General features: G+C 38.0%; 1 protein-coding gene across 4 annotated transcripts in view; it reads left to right on the top strand.

Annotated features, from left to right (window-relative positions):
* Positions 1–21,966, top strand: part of TAPT1 (transmembrane anterior posterior transformation 1) — a 65,436-nt gene that overhangs the window by 23,764 nt on the left and 19,706 nt on the right. For all 4 annotated transcript variants that reach the window (XM_055326488.1, XM_055326489.1, XM_055326491.1 and 1 more), the window contains 6 exons: positions 2,483–2,601; positions 12,870–13,032; positions 15,458–15,593; positions 16,865–16,962; positions 17,140–17,209; positions 18,444–18,524. In XM_055326488.1, the coding sequence (XP_055182463.1) occupies positions 2,483–2,601; positions 12,870–13,032; positions 15,458–15,593; positions 16,865–16,962; positions 17,140–17,209; positions 18,444–18,524 (667 nt within the window). The remainder of the gene's footprint in view (positions 1–2,482; positions 2,602–12,869; positions 13,033–15,457; positions 15,594–16,864; positions 16,963–17,139; positions 17,210–18,443; positions 18,525–21,966) is intronic.

Raw genomic sequence — 21,966 nt, 5'->3', positions numbered from 1 at the left:
CCCGGTAGACTTCTGTTATTGTTCATCATGAATCATGCAAATACAAATTCCTCTAAGCCAAAGAAAAGTGGCTCTACTGCTTTCTTCAAGAGTAGGTCTTACTCTTCACAATTTCTTTCCTCCTCTCTGCTCTTGCTCTGCCTCCCCCTCTGGAAATGTCTTCCCCCTTCCGTCCCCCCAGCCCGTCTTCTGTCAATCTGCCCTCTCCATGTGGCAATATTCCTCATTTTCTCCGATGTCTTTAAGGGCCTCCTCTGGAGCTTTTTCTTAATCTCCCCAAATTGGTTTGACCATTCTTTCTCTAGGGCTCCCTTGTACCTTGTAGACTTAGTTCTATTGGAGCAGCAGTCTCAGTGCTAAAATGTGAATAAGCTTAGTGAGGGTGGAAATCCCATCCTGGTGTCCTCCCTGGCTTTGTGCCTTCTGGGCTGAGCGTGTTACTTGGCACATATTTGCAGCCTAGTAGCTGTTGGATGAATGAGTAATGTGCTCATTCAGTGTAAGGTCACAAGAAAGACAACCACTCACTCTTCTTCCTAGTATGCTATCTCCTGTTGCACACACACCAAGATACCTTCTGGGTTGTGCAGGCTTCTAGTAGTTTTTGCCTTTGGAGTAGAGCCTGCAGTCCACCAGGAAACAGGGAAAGGCTTCCTGGTGATGGAAGAGTAATAACTACAGGCCACCAGCTTTATGTGGACCATGCTGTCTTCTCCAACACTCCTCTGTATGGAAAACAAACAGATGGAGGACTGTGGCTGTGCTGGCAACACACAGGATGCCTGGCTGACCAGCTGCCGTGGAGGGAAGACTGGAAAGTGGTTGGCATGCAGTACAGGACTTGGTACTTTTGTTGGTGTTCGTAGCGAGTCTAAATTATAAATAAACAAACAAACAAACAAATAAATAAATAAATCTTTTAGGGTCTCTACGTACTGATCAAGAAATCTGGCCCATATATGTATATATATTCTTTTAAGACATTCTTGCAAAAAGTTAATAAAATGCGTCCTTTCTTTTAAAGATTTGCTAGGGTTACTGTCACAAAGTACCTTAGACCAGGTGGCTTAAACCACAGAAACTTAATTTTCTCACAGTTCTGGAGGCTGGAAATGGAGATCAGATGTCAACAGGGTTGATTTCTTTGAGGCCTCTCTTGTTGGCTTATAGATGGTGTCTTCTCCCCGCATCTTTCTATCTTTCCCCCATCCGTGTTTATGTCCAGATTTCCTCATCTAATAAGGACACCAGTCACATTGGATTAGGACTCACTCTAATGACTTCATTTTAACTTAATTAGCTCTTTCAAGAACCTATATCCACACATGGTCACATTCTGAGGTCCTGGTGGCTAGGATTTCAACATGAATTTTGGGAGGACATGATTCTGCCAATAACATTGTGGATTTCAACTGCGCAATATATTCACATAGGACAATTCACTGCCTGAAGTTACATGGACTGTTGTGTGTGAGGGTATATAGATGGTAGCATGTTTGTGTAACAGACATACAGAAAGTCACTACTTCTGCAATAGCAGAGCGTGGCCTGGGCGTGGCCACTTCAAGCCGTCAAAAGACTCCACCCTCCTGTGAAATATAGTCCTGTATTTAACAGGACAAATGTATTGCATTACAGAAAAATAGGAAGGATGGGACAAGGGCACAAGATAGGGGAAGAGGTGCAAACATCAGCAGCTACCCCTTGATGAAGAATAATGCCTTCTTTCATAGGAGAAAGGAGAGAAAATGAGTGGGAATAATCAGAGAGGGTGACCAAACATGAGAGACTCCTAACTGGGAAATGAACAAAGGGTAATGGAAGGGGAGGTGGGTGGGGGGATGGGGTGATTGGGTGACGGGCACTGAGGGGGCCACTTGGCGGGTTGAGCACTGGGTGTTATACTGTATGTTGGCAAATCAAACTCCAATAAAAAAAACATATATAAAAAAATGCCTTCTGAATACAGCCGGTTTGAGCGCACGTGAAATTCTGTTAAAATTAGTAATTACTTTTACACATTTGTGATATAAAGACAGTGTTTTAACTCAATGTATGTCCTAGTCTTTCCCGTCCAGGAAGCACTCTGATAAGTAGGAGTCTGAGAAATCATGAAGACTAGAGTTAAAGATTCTATCTGAAAGATTTTCTACAATATCTTTAAATTTTGAGGAAGTCCACATCCAGTGTTTCATAGCCATGGTCTGAGGGAGATTACATTTTGAGTAATTGACTTTTCTAGGTGGTAAACCAAAAGCTCCGGGAGAAGAACTACAGACTTGTGCTTTGAAAAGGATTTTTCATTAAATTGACACATGTACAAAAGTACAGCTACTGACTTGTTACTCAGCTGAGCTAAGTTGTGAGAAACGAATCTCCAGCAGTTTAGAAATTCCGCTTTTGAAATTTTCATCTGCAGTTATTCAGAGAATATTTCTTTTACGTTTTGTTTTTTGTTTTCTTCTCTCCTTTTAAAATCCAGCTCATGGTTTTTGGAATCTTTCTGTGCCTGGATGCATTTCTGTATGTGTTCACGTTGCTTCCTCTAAGAGTCTTCCTAGCACTCTTCAGGCTCTTCACTTTGCCTTGCTATGGCTTAAGGTAAGTTTAAGATCGTGAGCTGTTTCAAATGTTCACATTATTTTTGCTACTCGTAAAAGTATTTTACTACATGTAGTCGTTAAAGTCAGTAATCCGTTGGATAGATTTTGCAGAATTGGGATCATTCACATAGTTCCATTCATTCTTTGGCCCTTAATGCATGAACTAATGCTCTTTGTCTTTTTAATGAATATTATATAATGTGTTTTTATAATATTTGTACTTTTTCCTTGCGCATTCTCTTTTTCCAAATGGTTTTGAACCAAGACTTTGCTTTCGCCAGTACAATAAAATTAATAATGCAGATGACCACACAGAAGAGTGGGGAGGCTTGGGGATTGAGAACCAAGGACCTGGTGGCCACTGTGCTGCTCACCCAGTACCTTCATGTTCTTAAAGTCCATTGACCTCTGAGGCATCATCTGTATAGTAAAAACGGGGTTCTGGGCCTGGAGTTATCAGAATCTCCTAAGGACTCTTCCTCTCATTTAAGAATCATTGTCTTAGTGACCTGGGGAGCCTTAGTTACTGGTTCCCGATGCAACTCTCCACAATTTGTGAGAGCAGAAAACTCTTGAAGACCATTGTCCTCGTGGGAAGGCTCACATTGGTTAGCTGGTCAGGTGTGGGCAGCTGCCTAACTTCTCTATTCTCTAGGCCTGTTTCCACATCACAGAAAAAGGGGATGTTGAGAGTCTGGCATCTTCTACCACAAAGATGGGAAGTGTAAAAAGAATACCAGCATGGTGCCTTGGTTCACAGTAGACCAGAACAAATATTAGTTTCCTTCCTTCCATCTCTACCAAAACTAGGAACAGGAAGACAAAAATATTAAGCTTACATGAATCTTAATGTTTTATTGGTCTTTAGGCTAGAAGTTTGGGGTTTACAGTTTTCTTTTTTTGTACTGATATGTCAACATGTCTCCATTCTATGGAGTCATTCTCTAGAATATTATGCAGTTCTTAGCATAGTTGCCCAAGTGACATTTCTCACATGGATCACTTCTTTAGACACGTTTCATTATGAAAAGATTTTAAAATGCTGAAATGGACAATAATATTAAACTTCATTTAACTGTAAAGTAGGCGACCATTCTATGGTATATAAAAATATAATTAATGTAATTATGGTAATAACCATGGAAACTGAGGTACAAATTAATAGTCAATATTCAGAATTATGCGTTGATTTCTTTTTTAATGACTAAACTCTTGGAAAGTTTTCTTTTAAAATAGTAAATGGGTATACACTTCATACTTAGGAAGCACTGAATAACACATAAAGTCCATTTAGAAATAAACCTTAACCAATTTCATAAGGAAGAAATCCTTCCAGTAATAACTGGAAGAATTCATTAGTCATGAAGATCATATTGTGAAAGGAGAAAAATTATTTGCCAGATTACAAGGAGTAAAACAATGACAAGAATTAAGATCACATCACTGTTATATGTGATACCAGACATGCTGTAACCTATCCGAATGAGAGAATTATGTTACATATTTTATTAATTACATGTTAGTCAAGTGGAAGACTCTTCTTAGGAATCTAATCATTAGCTTTAATTCAAGTACATTCTTTATACCTTTGGGAGAATTTTTAATGCTTTATTTTTAGTGGCAAACTTAAAAAAAAAAAAAAAAGACATTTGTGGGCAGCCCGGGTGGCTTGGCGGTTTAGCACCACCTTTGGCCCTGGGCGTGATCCTGGAGACCAAGGATTGAGTCCCACGTCAGGCTCCCTGCATGGAGCCTGCTTCTCCCTCTGCCTGTGTCTCTGCCTTTCTCTGTGTCTCTCATGAATAAATAAAATCTTTAAAAAAAAAAAAAAAGACATTTGTAGCATGGTACTTTAACATTAGCAAAGCCTAATCTCATATATATATATTTTTCTTTTTTTTACTATTGGGGGACCAAATAAAATTAGGGTTATTTTAGTTTCTCAGAAGACCAGAAAAAAAATATCTAATAGGACATTACTAAATTTAAATCTTCATGTGGACTGCATAGCATGGATAGACACATAGAAATTTGGGTAGAGCCGGGTGAAGCTACCTGACATAAAATAACTAAGGCCATGTAGAACTGTTCAGGTTTGTTTTATGAACTAAATTAACTTTTTAGTTATTCTTTGATCAGTAATGTGAGGCAAGTTTGTGCTCCAGCCATTTCTAAGTGAATGGCTTTCAAAGACATAGGGTATTCCATATGGCTGTTGGCTTGATGAGATTAAACATTATAGGGAAATATATCCTAAAAACTCTTCCTCCTAGAGTGGGTCCCTCCTTGGGTGTGTTAGCACACAGACATAAGTGGTTGCTCACTGAGTGGGTGACTGTGGCGATTTGTCAGTGTGCCCAAAGCCCTTGTTATTTTTAGGTTCTATTTGAAGACCCATCTTACTGCACAGGCATCTAGAACTGTGTCATTTCTAGTGTTCCTTGTCATTTGGGGGAAGCAGAGTACCCAGATAGCATGAGGGAAATCTTTCAGTGTTCTGAAAACTAAAAGAGGTGTTGCAGAGAGAACTGGCAGATCTTCAGCCCTCTCCTCCGTTTTGTTTGTTTGTTTGTTTTTCTGAGTGGCCGATGATCCTGGGAGCCAAACTTCTCTAGGTATTTTAAGATTTTCTTTCCTTTTTTTTTCTTTTTTTTTTTAGATATAAAGTAGAGATGGCTGCTTTTGTATATTACTTTAAAATACTTTCAGTCTAAATTAATTTGAGTAACTTTTCAAAACAAAACGTGTTTCATTGTCAAGATTCTAGAACTAAAATGACACCAGAGGGCAGTGTGTCACCTCATATGCAAGACTGTTCCCCTGTCCTACACAAGCCAAACCATTCTTGCTATTTCTGCAACTTAGACCAACTAAAAAAAATTGTTTTATGCTGTCACTAATAAATATATGATGTGTGCACATAAAATGTTAAATGCAGTTAAGATTACATGACAGAACTTCTGCGACTTTGAGTATTCTGTGCGAGCATAGGCCAGATTACACAGAACGTGAGAATGCGGCCCTACTGTCTTAGGTCTTAGTATGTTAAGTTGTTCTATCAAAACTGAGGGATTTGTGCTTACAGTAAGTAGCATATGTTGTAATTTACTTTTTCTTGGAGCAATTTAGAAAGCAGTGTCTTTGAGCATTATTTTTAAAAGCACAAAATTTGAAATGTTTAAAACTTGAACTATGATGAGAAAAATTCTATTAACAAAGCTATTATTAATATTATGTCTAAGACCTTTTCAATATTTTGGACTATAAAAATACATTTATTTGAACAAAATTATTATTTAGAAGTAGCCAAATTCTGCCTTATACCTTTTCTTTCAACATTCTCTACTTTCAGTAAAGGTTGTCTCACCCGTAGCTGTGTTGTGTTCCATCTTTTTCAGCAAGCAAAAAAGTGCTCTTTCCTTCAGTCTGACTTTTATTTTTCCAAAGGGATAGAAAGAAATTAAAAAGACCAATAAAGAAGTGGATTGTGGTTTTTTTTTCTAACTGTTACCTTATCCTTACATTCTTATTATGTCTTTTTTCTAGGAGAAAGTCGCCATCTTCATACTCTTAGTTCTTTTTAATTGTTCCCCCAAAGGAGGGGCAAGGATATTCGTCAGAGTAATCAAGACGCTGACATGCAAACAGTGACTGTTCCATCTCTAGTCTTGTCTGTTGGAATATCACAGCAATGATTGTGTTAGGTTGTTGCCTTCTTTCTGTATTTGTGATTACTGTGCTTGCCGCCTTTGTGTGCAAGTTGTATCTGGTACAGTATTTGTCAGAGGCTTTGGAAAACTGACAGCCTCTCAGATTTTCTACTTTAAAATTTACTCTTTGGGCCTGTTTCTAAATATTCTGTAAACTGGCCATGGTTTTTGTTTTGGGTTTGGGTTTTTGCCACTTTTTGACACCGAAGTACACAAGGACGCTGCCTTTCACTACAGCTAAGGACCAGTGCACTTCAGCATGCTTGTAAGAAAACCCAGCCTTCATTGTGATTGCTCCCCTGGCAGGCATTTTGCCAGCTTTTGATCCTGTTAAAATATTGTTCATTTGAGAAGTTGGCAGGGTAATTATTTTGACTTGGTAGGTGTGTTTGTGTTGCCTACAAAGGCTATACTGCTTCCATAAAAAGCTTAGTGATCTCAGGAATACTTATTTGGATACTTTTTGCTAATGGATTGACAGTCTTGAAAAGTCTTCACTCCCAGATATTTTGGTGGAGACTAAAATAAATAGATATATCCAGATTGTTTAAAAGTGGATCCTTGTGTGTCTTCCCTCTTCCATATATAGGGTAGTATCATTTTAGAAAGACATTTGAGAAACTTCTTGAATTAGAATAATTTTTTAATGATGATGAGGAAATCAGAATTAAATTTTGGTTTATTATATGAGGTAGCTATGTTTTTTGGAAGAATGAAAATATTTCATTTTTTAGAAAAGTAGAGTGCTCTGGATTATGCTAAAGAGGTTATCAGACCTCATTTTTCCAAATTTACTGTAGAATAAACAAATAACCAATTGTGGAGGTTTTTGACTTACCTGGCATTTCTGTGAATCCTCTTTCCTGCTCAAACTTGTGACTTAATTTTGTGTTTTGGAATTCTCCATAAAATTTGAAGAATGGTGAGAGAGATTATAGAGAAAAATGGTGCTATCTGGTGCCAAGGACTGAGTTATTTTTGAAAACTTTCCTAAAACATTTTAGTCAGTAATAAGTGTAGAGTAGGCTTAGGTAATAAATGCCAGAGTGTAGAGTGTTTTTCTTGTACTATCAGAGCAAATAAAATTTGTGCAAGCAAATTTCCTGATCGCACTTTGGTTTTAGGCAAGAGAACTCTTACTTGAGGCTTCACGGACTTTTTTGTGTTTAAGAGGCAATAGTGTCTTTTTCCTCTGAGAGTTTACCCCATAGGCTTTTATCTCCTCTGAATTTAGAAGACTTTGATCTCCTGATGAATTTCAAATGCTTGAGAGTTTCTTAACCTGTTGCATTTCCTCTGTATGCCTTACCTTCTTCAAGATAATTTACCCAAAATTTACCTCTCTCTCTCTCTCTCACTCTCTCTCTCTCTCTCTCTCTCTCACACACACACACACACACACACACACACACACACTTTTCCTCTTCTGAAACATAAGACTCCATTGTGCCCTAACTGGTTTAATATCACCCTGTAGCACATGAAGGTAGAGCTCTTGATGGCTTTCTCTGGGGAAACAAGTATGTTTGTGATTTCCTCTTACCAGGGTTGATCTGCGTGGCTGATACATAGAGAGCAATATATTTGTTTTATTAGAGAGTCTTCATAAATCAGGTTTTGTTGTCCCCTGTTTCCTCACCATGGCACTCTAAGTAGCGTAGCAACATTACAACCTTCTCTCTTTCTTTCTCTCTCGTGAATCAGACCGAAGGGAGGAGCACTTTCACTTCCTTTATAGAATGGAATGTGGTGTCACAGGGACTCCTTGTGGTGAGTAAACCCTGATTTTTCCTTCTCTACTCTTGGCCAAATTGACATTAGTGCAAACAGATATTAATTATAATGGAAACAACAAAACAGCATAGGCAGACATAACCACTTGAGGTCGGATGCCTGAGGAAAACATGGTCTCTATCCTTGCTTGGTCCTAAAGCGTTGTCCACATTTTTGCAATATTTGACCATGATCTCACCTAACGTAGGAAAATCACTCCATCAACTGATATTTAATTACACTTGTTGCCCTAGACCTTGATAGCAAGTACTTTTAACCCAATGCCACAGCAGTCGACTGAGCTTATAATAAGTTCCTTCCATATAAGTAATTTTTATTTTGCATTACCCCATAGCTTTATTAAACTGGTTGGGTTTTTTCCTAGTATAGTTTGAAATTATTTTAAAGCTGAAGGAAAGACTTTAATCATTCGATTTTAACACTTAGTAATTATTTTTCTATTGTATGGCAGGAAAACATAAGATTTAAAATACTGTTTTCTAATTAAGGAAAATATCTTAATCTCAATACTTTATTTGAATTTACTTCAAAATTATAAAGGAACTTCTCTTTTAAAATGGGAACCATATTGAATATATTACTTTATTTTACACTCTTACAGGTATACTACAAATGGCTAAAATGTTAAAAGAGAAAGAGAGAAAGAAAGAAAGATTCAGTCTATGTGTTTTATAATGAAATATCTCATGCCGATAGCTTGACACATATCTATACCAATTTGAAAATCAGCCAGGCAGGGATTATGCCATTTTTCTTGCTCATTTGTGTTGCCTTTTCTTTTTTCCTGATCTTTCTATATGCTGCTAGTTTTTGCCTTAATCTTCGTGTGTTACCTTCCTCTACTGAGCAGGAGGAAGAAGCCTATGTAGATCACCTTTTCCATTGCATTGTTCTGTTCCCACGAATCCACGAGCCCTTAGAAACAACAGCAGTGCTTTAATTGACAATGGCACATATCCAGTGGAAGTATTTGAATGAGTAAAAGATGAAACTTAGAAATGAGAAAATGTGGTTTCTGTATGAGTGGCTTAACATGAAAATTTTAAAAAATATTTTAAGTTCTGTTGAATATCTTGTTTAAAGTTAACTTCTCTTGCAGTAACTTACAGCCTAACCTGTGAATTAGATTAGTGGGTTTTTCACTTTGTCCAACGGCTTGCTCCATTTATTTATGTGTTTATGTGAGATTTTCAGCATTTGCGAAGTGAATTGCTACTAACTATGGTTTAAAGGATCTTTATAAGAAAGAACTTGAACTTGAAAGTATTGTTTGAAAGCCAATTCCAAGTTGATTGGCAAGGCCGTGGATAAGCTTCTTACGGAGTTGGAAATGCTTACCAGATAGTCATCTAAAAATATCCTGACAGAGAAGGAAACAAATACTGGGACTGGTTCAAGTTCTTTTAATCCTGTGAACTTATTTTGAGGTCAGGTGCTGTGATACATACAGATGTCTTTTAAGGTGGCATCTTAGAAATAATTTTTATTTTTGTAGCTTTCCTTCTTATTAACAAGGACTTTTATATGAAAACAAAACTGTTTCTTAGGAATTCTTCGACTTTTATTCTTTATTTGAATAATGCTCCTTAGTTTTGAATATCAGAGTCTTTGGAGCAACCACTTAGGACATTAGATTTTCACCAGAGTAGGGAGCACACAGGAAGCAGTAGATCCAGTGAAATATGGTCCTGTCTTTTTTAGAAATAAAGAATAAAAATGATGGGTGTGTTTGCTTTTTAGCACAAAATTTTTCCAGATAAGCTGTCAGTACAGTGTTAAGTTATATTGTATTAAATTATGCTGAAAGTGAAAGGGTACGGAGTTGTTGATTTAACAGTTCTTTTAAAGAAAAGTCTAGAATGAGAGATGGTAGTAAAGAACATGCCTTCTGGAGCTAGACTGCCAAGGTTCATATCCCTCCTCCTCCACTCTTAATTAACTATCCGGCTGTGGGCACATTCCTGACTGTGCTTTGTGCCTCATCTGTAAAACTGAGATAGTCACAATAATACCTTGCCCTTGCTGGATTATAGTGAAAACTGAAATGAATGTATTCCTGGTGCCTAGAACAATGCCTGCCACGTGGTAACTGAATTGTAGCATAAGGTATTTGTACAACCTTCTATGGTTTTACAAGCTTGTTCGATCCTAGGCAAGATAAAGCTAAATTAAAGTTGTTTATCCTTGATTTTAAGTTTTTATCATCTTAGTTCAAAATGTGTCATGTTGTGCTATCTTGGGATATATATTTCTAATGTTTGGTGCCTCTAATTTGCAACAATCACTTGTAATTAATACAACATTCCTTCATAGATACACTAATACATTGGTCCTTTGTTGTAAATGTTTATAAAGACATTAAAGACATAGGATTGGAGATATATATATGTGTGTATATACACATATACGTGTGTGTGTGTGTGTGTGTGTGTGTGTATGCTCTTTTTCTCTTAAATAAAATTACTTTGGCCGAGATCACTTAAGTAGATGCCAATCTAGTATGAAAAGCTCTAAGTATAGTTTCTTTAATTAGTTATCAAAGTCACCTTGGTAATTAATGCAAATTAATTAATACTACCCTACTTATGGTACCTATCATTTCTTTAATTCATAAAGCATGACCTATAGTTCCCAAATACAAAAGCCCATGACTCTCAGTGATTTGTGGTATTCAGTATATGCTGAGCCTCTCCTACACTTTAGAAGAAGAGGTGGGCACCATACTCTGTACCGATGCCTATTCATTCCCTGGCTGGCCCAGAGGAGATGGTCACACATGGGCCAGGAGCCCAGGAGTGTTCAGAATATCTCCTCTTTGCATTGCTTGAATGAAAGACATGCTTAGTTCCCACTCTCGACAACTATAATACCTCTTCTGTTTTTAATCTCATGGGGTTGGAAGCAGGGAATTCCTTGATGATGGAATAGCCCTTGGCAGAGATATCTGTGTTCTGGGCTGCATGTTTGGGAGATGGGAGGTGAAGAGATCTTCTCTGATTCTATGAGGAGAACAGGCCAGAGCCCACTTGGGAGAGGAGAAGAAAAGAGTCAGGGAAACAGGGAGATAGTGATAGGGATTGATTGGCTTTGTCCTTGAAGCAATTTTGCCCAAAACTTCAGCTGCTAAGAATAAGTTCACTTGGTTTATCAGCTTATAGTGCTGGTCTCAAGACATACGATCTGACACAGACAAATTCTGACTTGTCTCCCCATTTAGCCTCACTGGTTCAGCCCAGTGTCTTCCCACCTACTAATAAACCTTTGTGGACTTAGTTCTCACAGAATTTACCTCTTTTCAGGACTTTTGCAGTATCTCATATTCTTTCTGTGAACAGATCAAATTCATATCTGACTGAAAACCATGTGTGGTGTGCATTGTAGAAAACAAGGATGAGGTTCTCTATCACCTGCTCACAGAGCTACTATTTCAAGCCTCATTTGTAAAATAACGTTGTTGATGGTTCAATAATTAAATGCTCATAAAACAGATTAACAGGAGAAAAATTTTGTACATACAGGAACTCATAAAAAATATGCAACTGAAAGAAGTGATCAGACAGTTTGCTTTTATATACCTTTAAGACAAAGAAACAATAAATTTGTGAAGCATTAACAAGATGAAGAAGTCTGGGCTTGGGATAGCAGATGATGTAAAAGTAACAAGGGTTGTTTCTACAGTCTTCTCAGCCCTGAATTTCTTATCTCTGGTGATAAGGATACCTTCTGTGCCCAGGGGCAGGGAGGGTCCATTCACTGGAGAATTTATCTCCCACTTTCAAGGGATGCGAGGAGGTCAGAGTGTCCTCCTTGCACCAGCTGTTTCTTAAATAACTTAAATTCAAAATAAGATGCCATGTTGGCATATTTTGGAGTGGATTGCCTTGAATCTCTCTGAAGCAATTATTCTGCTGCTAGTAATTAGGAAAAAGCATTTTCAGTTCCTGTAAAGCCAAAAAGAAAAGGGAAGAATTTACAGAAAATATAAAGAAATATATAGAGAAATGCTGTTTTCCTCATGGGAAAAATTAACTAAAACTACAGTAGATGCTGTTTTTCAACAGTGGGATTGGCAGAGATCCAACAGTTGGTGGAATTCTAGATTGCTGCATGTGTGCTGCAGCCTTCCTTGCGAGCTGCTAGTGGATGGGAACACGGGCACAGCCACCAGAGAGGGCAGTTCGCTGCTTCTGTTGAGGGAACATACCCTCCAATTGTAGGAATTCATCCTACAGATATATTTTCAAATATGAGGCATGACATGCACATTTGTAGCTGCAGAAGACTGGCCATCTGCCAGCAGTGTTGCATCAGTTATGGTGCATCCACACACCGGACCATGACGCCATCGTAGAAATAGAACTTGTGAAGTGACATGAAGAAACCTGCTCTGCTGGTAAATAAAAAGTGCAGAACTCTTCCAGTGTGTGGAAAGGGCTGATCCAGCAGGCTGTAGTGCTTCAAGGTGAAAGGCTTAGGACAAAATCGTGGAAATCCATGGCTCCAAAGCATGTTATCAGCAGACACCCACCCTCTGCGTTCACTTGTTAAGAGGGCTCACCTCTAATAGTGGTTTAACATCTTTATTTTTTTGTACTTGGGTAGAAAACTTCACATGATTGAGTAGTCAGCATAACTTGTTAGTTTTTAAAAGAGCGTCTTAACTCTCATTATCATCTGTGTATGCCAGTGTATGTCCAGTAAAGATAATTCCAAGAGCATGTAAGGTAAAATTCATGTTTTTATTATGTCTTATGTATTTCAGGGACAGACGTTTGCTTCAGCCTGCTCAGGTGTGTGACATCCTGAAGGGTGTCATTTTGGTAATCTGCTATTTTATGATGCACTATGTTGACTACTCCATGATGTATCACCTGATAAGAGGACAGTCAGTCATCAAGCTCTACATCATCTATAATATGCTCGAGGTGAGTGAGGGCCCTCTTGTACCCACATGGTTAGCCTAGCCTCCGAAGCTGCACAGGCTTGATGAATGTGCGGACTTGGAGCCCTCTGATACAGAATTCTCATCTACCAACTCTAGTATTGGGACTCCTGGCCTTGATGTTTATACAGTCACTGGAGACATTGTTAAAATGCAGATTCTGATTAAGTAGTTCTGGGCTGAGGCTGGAGAATCTCATCCTCACCAGATGGTGCCCAATGCTGGTCCTTGGTCCCTAGGGTATGACATGTCCTCACATGGTAGAGAAGGGTACCTGCTATCTAGAGACTTTTTAGTCAGTACCCCCTTGAGAATGTAAATTGTCAAATGTCAAATAGGGAAATTTGTTTAAACATTCATTGGAAACCCATGTATACATCTTACTAAAACTTGAAGCATTATGAAAAATATTAGGATTATATATGTATTTGCTATAATAGATTTACACTGAAAGTGCTTTGTAATTTTTACATACAGCAGGGAAACAAAAGTTTGCAAATTTCTCTACATAATACTTTTAATACAGTATATTTCACTTGAGGGCAGTCAACATGTGAAAATCTACTTACATGCAAAAAGTAAATCAAGCAGCTACACAAAGCAAAAAAACATGTTTTGCTATAAAACAAAGTAGAATTTTGATCAGTTCTTAAAATAGTAAGCTACCTTAGGTTATATAATAAAACTTTTGAGATTCAAGTGCATTTTCCTGTACTTTTTAGGAATACAAGTAAGGTGTACTTATCTTTTAAATTAACTGGGAAAGGATTTTTCCTAACTAGTGGACAGATAGAGAGGTGTGGGTGCTCCTGGCTTTTCTGCTCTGAGACTCCATTGGATGAGGTCTTTCCATCTCTTCACAAGAAGCCATGGAACTCTGGCCGTCACGGTTACTCCTAAATTCATTTACCAACATGATTTAAAACCATACCCCAGCTTCCTGATTCTAGACTCATTGCATATGCTCTTGCTCAGCCACACCAAGTACCATCTGTACTGGATACAGATGATGTGGATGAAGTTTGTGAGGCAGAGTAGTCATCCTGCCCTCCCATCCCTGTCACAGAGAGAAAAGCTTGGGCTTATCTTGTTCCGTCTGCTTTGTGAGTGGCTCTTCCTGCCGCCAGTGGCCTACTAGTCTCCCTCACTGCCTTCCCTCTTGGGGGATTGCAGGTGATGAGGGCTTCTTCCTACCCTCACACATAATGAGTGTGCCCCCTAATTTACAAAGCCCTCTACAGGGTGGCCTCAACACTGTTACTAGAAGACAGGCCTCAGGTGGAAAGGGTCCATGAACTGCTGATCAGAATGGCGTATTCACTTTGCAAACTATACTTGATAATGTGCTTTCAGCATAGTAGACAAGAGTCCCGGCTCTCATCTAGGGATAAACCATTTCTGACTGAACCCTACTTCTTCCCCTTCCCAGCCTCGGTGCCCTGGACACAGCTTCTGGTTGCTGAGTGTCTCTAATTCTTATCTCATCTCATGAACCTCAGGTGCTAGGGGAATTAGGAGCATTCAATGAGGCAGTGCATAGACAGGGTTTAGCACGATGCCAGACATGTGTTGAGTGTTCCCTAAACAGCAGGTAGCTATTACACCTGCATTTGGCAAATATTTAATTGACCATTATTGTATGCCAAGCTCTGTCTTAGACCCTGAAGATCAGAGGCAAGCAGAGCCTGATCTTATGGAGCTTATATTCTGCAGGTGGAAAAGAGACCATAAATCAGGAGATATTCAGAAATGATAAATACCATGATGAAAAAGAACAGGGGATGGATTAGAGACCATGGGAGCCAGAGATTGATGGTCTGGGTGTGGATGCAACCATTCTAGCTGAAGCCTGAATGATATATGCCCTCCTTTCTTGCTTATGTGCTTATTTTTATTCATCATAACTCCATAGAGATTGCTACCTGAAAATGTCTTTAGGAAGTAAATCTGCATATTACATACTCTGTGATTAATCCAAACAAATTACAGCTACCATTGTCTACAAATCTTAGGTACAAATACAGTGGGTCAAATGATGTATTTGTCCTAAAGGATTTAAGTTCAGATTCTGAATCTGAATTTTAAAAATCAAAACCAGAGGAACTATGATTTTGATGTGCCCTCTCCCTTTTTATTTTTGCCACTATATAAGACTCTCCTTGTAAATATATAGCTAATTAGACAAAGTCTAATTCAAATTAATACAAGATTTTTAGCACTCACTGTGTCAGAGAATAAAGAGATCCCTGCTCTTTTGTAGCTTGCCTTCTAGTGGGATTTAAAAAGTCAGAGCTCCAGTATTTGAGTAAATCTGAGGTTTAGTAATATATTTAAGTGGAATATTAAGAAACACTTTTCAGAAAAAAAAATTAAAAAGGAAACACCTTTCCAATAATTTTTCTCCTTAGGTAGCAGATCGTCTGTTTTCATCTTTTGGACAAGATATATTAGATGCTCTCTATTGGACAGCAACAGAGCCTAAAGAAAGAAAAAGAGCCCATATTGGAGTGATCCCTCACTTTTTCATGGCTGTTCTCTATGTCTGTATCCTTTAGACTTACTGGAAATTTCGAGTCAGTGCGTATTCTACCTTATTTTATTTGGTTAACTATTTCTCAGATTTAAAGGGGTGTGTGTGCGCGCACGGATGTGTCCTGAAGATTAACATGAAATGTCTTTCTTTTAAAGTAATTGTAAATTAAAGAGCCTCATGTATGTTTGCTCCATTTAACTGGTAGAAAACAATTCTAGTCTCGGTGTGACTGATTTTATGGAAGGACTTGAGAATGCAAGGTTCATATTTAGACATACTTTATAGAGCTCTATATTCAACTTTCATACCTATACTGGAATTGTTTGTAATTTATCTTTAAGCCTATGAATTTTTTGTTAAAACCTAGGGCGTAAAATGTATACGGTTCATCCAGAGGTAAAATGTGAGATTGATTGGGGAGGAATTTTAGAAGTTTTATCTCCTCTGCTCCCTTTACCCCTCCTTAAAGCTTTTCTTTTAAAGAATTAAAGCTTTACTGTATAAACTGTGTGCGTGTATGTGTGTGTGTGTATATACCCACACATATATTTGCCCGTGCACATGCATAGCTATATTTAAGTCCTATCTGTATACTGTCTCTGAAAGAGTGGTACATGAAAAAATGAGGTTATTATTTGGAAAGTTAAGGGACTAAGTGGGAAGATTTCTATAAGCGTAAAAGTTCCAAGTATGTGGAGTAAAACAGTTGCTATTCTCATTTAAATAAAATATTCCATGTGTAATATGAATATAATTCTGCAACTTGTGGGTGTCTTCAAAAATGACATTGTAAAGAAGAATCTCAATTATCAGACATTTCTTACTCTTACATTCCTCATCCCCTACAGAACTATAGAAGCCAGTTCCTTCCAGACTTTTACTTAGTGTTCTTTTCTATTTTAGAATGCAAGTTAAGTATCTTTTTTCAGTATTAACGAAAATTTTTTCCACTTATTTAACAAACTTTTTCAAGGACCTGTTTCCCAGGCCTTGTGCCAAATGCCAGAAGTTCAAAAAGAGCAAGACTGCCATCTTCCAGGACTCACAGTCTAAGTGAATGGATGCCCAGAGGCTCATTTCTGCTTTGTTTATGTGGGTCCCATACATTTTACCTGTCAAATTAGTATCAACTATAGCTAATAAGATAATAAAGCTCTAATGCAAGACTGGATTTAGAGATCATAATCATCCCCCCCCCCATTTACTTTCAAAATTGTATAGTTTTATCTACTAATTCACATGAAAACAGACAAGCTTTTTCCTTGACATTACTCACTGCTAGTTTTGCATGCAATTCTCATCATGGTTCAAGCAACAACTCTCAACGTGGCTTTTAATTCACACAACAAGTCACTGCTTACTATCATGATGTCTAATAATGTAAGTATGAGATTTAATTTTACACTTTTGAGGCTCTATGAACACTTTAATGGCAATATTCTGGATGGAATGAAATTATTTTTTTAAATGTTATTTACTCTCTAGAAAGTTTTACATGTAGCATGTCCATTTTTAAACTGTTCATAATAATAGTGATCTTTTTGTTTACTGTTTCAGTTTGTTGAAATTAAAGGAAGTGTTTTCAAGAAGTTTGAAAAGAATAATCTTTTTCAAATGTCAAATAGCGGTATGTACACTTAGGTTCTACATGAAGCTTTATGCAGTATTATTTTGCAACTCATTCTGAAACTCTCTGTCACATTTCCTCTGGGCTGCTGCTTTGACTTAGCTTTGCTTTCTTTTACTCCCTCAACATCTTTACCAGGTTTTCTTACTATCTTGGTTATTGTAATTTCAAGACATTTAAGATAAAATATAACGAGCATTTGCATAGCACCATCCCATACTTTCAGAGCTTCTTATTAATCCAGAAATTTCTGTGTAGCAAATGATATTTCATGTTATAGATGTGGAAACTAACAGAGAAAGTAATTTGACATCCCCAGGTCACCCACACAGATGCCAAGAGCAGAATTATGGCTGTAAACCTCAGATTGTCTCTCTGTGCTCAGCTTTTTCAGTTATGGCTTACTGCCTCCTTATCCTAAGGTGAAAGCACAACATCTCTCCCTAAAAATATTATCTTTCATAGGTACAAAAATCAAAGCAGCATAGTGTCTTGGTTCTCAAAATATAGCGTATGGGACCCTGGAGGGTTATCCCTGGAAAGGAGTTCACAAAGTCAGGACTGTTTCCTAAGAATATGAAGACGTAATTTATCTCTCACCATGTTGCTATTTGTACTGTGATGGGAAATGGAGGTGGAAGTACCCTAATGAGCTATCGCTGCACACCCGCCAGGATGGCTTCTTCGGTAGTCTACCACCAATAAATGTTAGCAGGGGTGCGAAGTGACTGGTGTTGTCGTGCTTTGATGGTGTAAGTGGAGAATATTACAATTGCCCTGGAAAACCTTCTGGCAGTTTCTTATACAGTTAAATGTTTGCCTATCCTGTAACTTAGCAGGGAGAATACATGTTCACAAAAGACTTGTACAAGACATGTGGCGGCCTTATTCATAGTAGCCAAAAACTGGAAACAATCCAATGTTTGTCAGGAAGAAAGCAGATAAACAAATGGTGGTGTAGTCATACTGTGGAACACTACAGCTATTAAAACAGAAAAAACCACCAATACTTTCAACCACATACAAAACTGGAATTTCCATACTTGAATTATGTCAGTGAAAGATGTAAATGCCTTACCAGTGTAACACCAGCCTATATATATATAGTGTATTTATTTTGCAGACATTCATGTGTAATTATACTCTCATCGTGTTCTGACTAAAAGAAAGTTACACATGCACTATATTATTGTTACTTATATACAGTACAGTATGTATTCAATTTTTTTTTCAGATATTAAGGAACGATTCACAAATTATGTGCTTTTGCTAATAGTATGTTTAAGAAACATGGAGCAGTTTTCTTGGAATCCAGGTATGTACCTTTTAACAGATACAGTGCCTTGTAATTTTACTCTTGAACCACAAATCATTCTTTTACATGGAATAGAGTGAATATTGCAGAGAACTTCAAAAACTTGAGCTCTTCTGCTACTTGGGTGTTGGAAACACCTGTTCCAACAAAAGGATTTGAGTATGTTCTGCTGAGTGTGGTGGGATACCACACCATGGGAAGTAGTCTTTGTCCCTTCGTTTCCTGTAAACCTCACAGCATCTCTAGAAGCTGTGTATTCAGTGGGTGAGTGGACGCTGCTAAGCACTGTGGCCTCTTTGTTTATTTAACTGTAGTGTGCTAGGGTTATCTAAATATAGTCAGCAATTTCTCATTTTCACGGTTCACCAGAATAACTTTTTGCTCTTTCTTAACATTTGTCTTTTACTCACTGCCTCTTAATTAGCATTTTGAATACGGATAAATTAAAAAAATATATAATGTAAGGCAGTAAATTTGGTTACTTACGCATCTTCAAATCAAGATTGACAGGAAGTTGTTGAGATTCTATGAATTTTCATCATCCACTCAGCAGACATTTACATAAAGCCAGGCACTGTGGTATACGTAGAGAGTACCAAGGTTTGTGTGGGACACCCAAGGCTCATAGTGGAAATAGGTCATTACAACACAGTCTGGAAATGCTGAAGTGAGGTTGGTGGGAAATGGTCCTGTCTTAAGTGAGAGTTTTTTATGTCTGATATTTTTATACAGCTTAGTTCTTATGGATTGTGATTATACTTTGCATTTTATTAACTACCCTCAATGCCATGCCATGCACATTCTAGGCTTTTAATAACTTCTTGTTCACTTATTTTGATTCATTGCTACTTCTCAGATACCTGTGAAAATCCAGAAACAGATAGTAAATGAGATATATGATCTTGGAAATATATTTCCACAAGTTCTATTCTTGTAGAAAGCATAAGACCAAATGATATATTTCCAGTGACTTGAGTTCCTGTTTGAATAGATCCAAAGTCTGCCTCACTTGTGACAGCAAAGCCCTCCCCTACACACACTGGGATTTTCTATGCACCTGGATTCTTGGTTTATAACTAAGGCACCTAACATGGTGTCTACGAGAGGCTGGATAGTGGGCATGTGTGGCTGGTCTCAGCAGGACTCACATGGGATCAGCAATCCTGAAGCAGGGCAATTGCACCAAAGGACAGTAATTTAAGCCTGCTGACTGCTCGATATTTGAAATCCTATTCTCACTTGTACTGTGATTTTCAGCTAATTACCTTAGGTCTTTTTTATTACTGTTATGGCAGAGAGTGTGATAAAAGGAACAATGTTGGTGAACTCATCATTCTTTCACTCTTTAGCTTCTTTTCATTTCTTTTCTTAAAAACCAAAATACCATTTATGGAAGCTTCCTGTAAGCTTCCAAGATCATGAGCAACAAAAAAATAATACTAGCTACTTTGTGTGCCAGGCACATTGTTCTGCACTTTACCTCCTTATTTAATTCTCATAATGGTCAAGTATAGAGACTTTTTATTTTGTAGATGAGGAAACTGGAGCTTAGGTCATTAAGAAACCTGCCCAAGGTGATGGAGCCAGTTAGTTGCAGTTTGACATTGAAAGAAGTTTCCTGATTCCCAAAACTCAGCAGGATGCCAGACCCACTAAAACTGTCAGCATGGGTAGCCTGAACTATATTGTGTCCACCTCATCCAGTGTCCAGATCCCAAATTGCCTAGGTCTTTGTCAGCATTTCTATCCTTTTCTTTCTCTGTCCCACCCATATATCTTTCTTCACTATCTTTTTGTCAGGTGCTTGATACCAATTTGACATTTTAATAAATCTAAAGGTGAGCAAATTTGACAAATTGCGTCTCTATGACAGTGAAATAAATGATTAGTATCTTTAAGTCATACTGATCAAAGAGTTTGGGAAGACATTGTTCAGTTGACTTCAGCACATGTCGCTACTAGCTATTTACTGTCACATTAGGCAGCTATAGAATTAAAGGATTTTATAATAAGCCTGCTTAATTAGCCATCCTACCAGTGTGTTGGCTCCATGAAGGAAGTCGGGGACTCTTCACCTCTGTGTCCTGCCCCTCAAGGGTCTGACACAGAGAAGTATAGAATAAATACCTATTAAATGAATTATCATTTAACTTGATAAAATATAGCTCTTTATATAATTAATTGAATGCTAGTTTTGTCTGTTATCATTTATTGACAACATTATAGCTTAACCCTGTGGAGATTTCAGATTTCTTTTTTTTTTATAATATTTTTTATTGGTGTTCAATTTACCAACATACAGAATAACACCCAGTGCTCATCCCGTCAAGTGCCCCCCTCAGTGCCCGTCACCGATTCACCCCCACCCCCCCGCCCTCCTCCGCTTCCACCACCCCTAGTTCGTTTCCCAGAGTTAGGAGTCTTTATGTTCTGTCTCCCTTTCTGATATTTCCCACACATTTCTTCTCCCTTCCCTTCTATTCCCTTTCAATATTATTTATATTCCCTAAATGAATGAGAACATACACTGTTTGTCCTTCTCCGATTGACTGACTTCACTCAGCATAATACCCTCCAGTTCCATCCACATTGAAGCAAATGGGGGGTATTTGTCATTTCTAATGGCTGAGTAATATTCCATTGTATACATAGACCACATCTTCTTTATCCATTCATCTTTCGATGGACACCGAGGCTCCTTCCACAGTTTGGCTATTGTGGACACTGCTGCTAGAAACATCGGGGTGCAGGTGTCCCGGCGTTTCATTGCATCTGAATCTTTGGGGTAAATCCCCAGCAGTGCAATTGCTGGGTTGTAGGGAAGGTCTATTTTTAACTCTTTGAGGAACCTCCACACAGTTTTCCAGAGTGGCTGCACCAGTTCACATTCCCACCAACAGTGTAAGAGGGTTCCCTTTTCTCCGCATCCTCTCCAACATTTGTGGTTTCCTGCCTTGTTAATTTTCCCCTTGTTAATTTTCTGGTGTCATGAGGTATCTCATTGTGGTTTTGATTTGTATTTCCCTGATGGCCAGTGATGCAGAGCATTTTCTCATGTGCATGTTGGCCATGTCTATGTCTTCCTCTGTGAGATTTCTCTTCATGTCTTGCCCATTTCATGATTGGATTGTTTGTTTCTTTGGTGTTGAGTTTAATAAATTTTTTATAGATCTTGGAAACTAGCCCTTTATCTGATACGTCATTTGCAAATATCTTCTCCCATTCTGTAGGTTGTCTTTGAGTTTTGTTGACTGTATCCTTTGCTGTGCAAAAGCTTCTTATCTTGATGAAGTCCCAATAATTCCATTTTTGCTTTTGTTTCTTTTGCCTTCGTGGATGTATCTTGCAAGAAGTTACTGTGGCCAAGTTCAAAAAGGGTGTTGCCTGTGTTCTCCTCTAGGATTTTGATGGAATTTTGTCTCACATTTAGATTTTTCATCCA

The sequence above is a fragment of the Nyctereutes procyonoides genome, unplaced genomic scaffold (genome assembly GCF_905146905.1).
Source record: "Nyctereutes procyonoides isolate TBG_1078 unplaced genomic scaffold, NYPRO_anot_genome, whole genome shotgun sequence".
Classification (NCBI taxonomy): Eukaryota; Metazoa; Chordata; class Mammalia; order Carnivora; family Canidae; genus Nyctereutes; species Nyctereutes procyonoides.
This window is presented reverse-complemented; position numbering and strand designations above follow the sequence as displayed.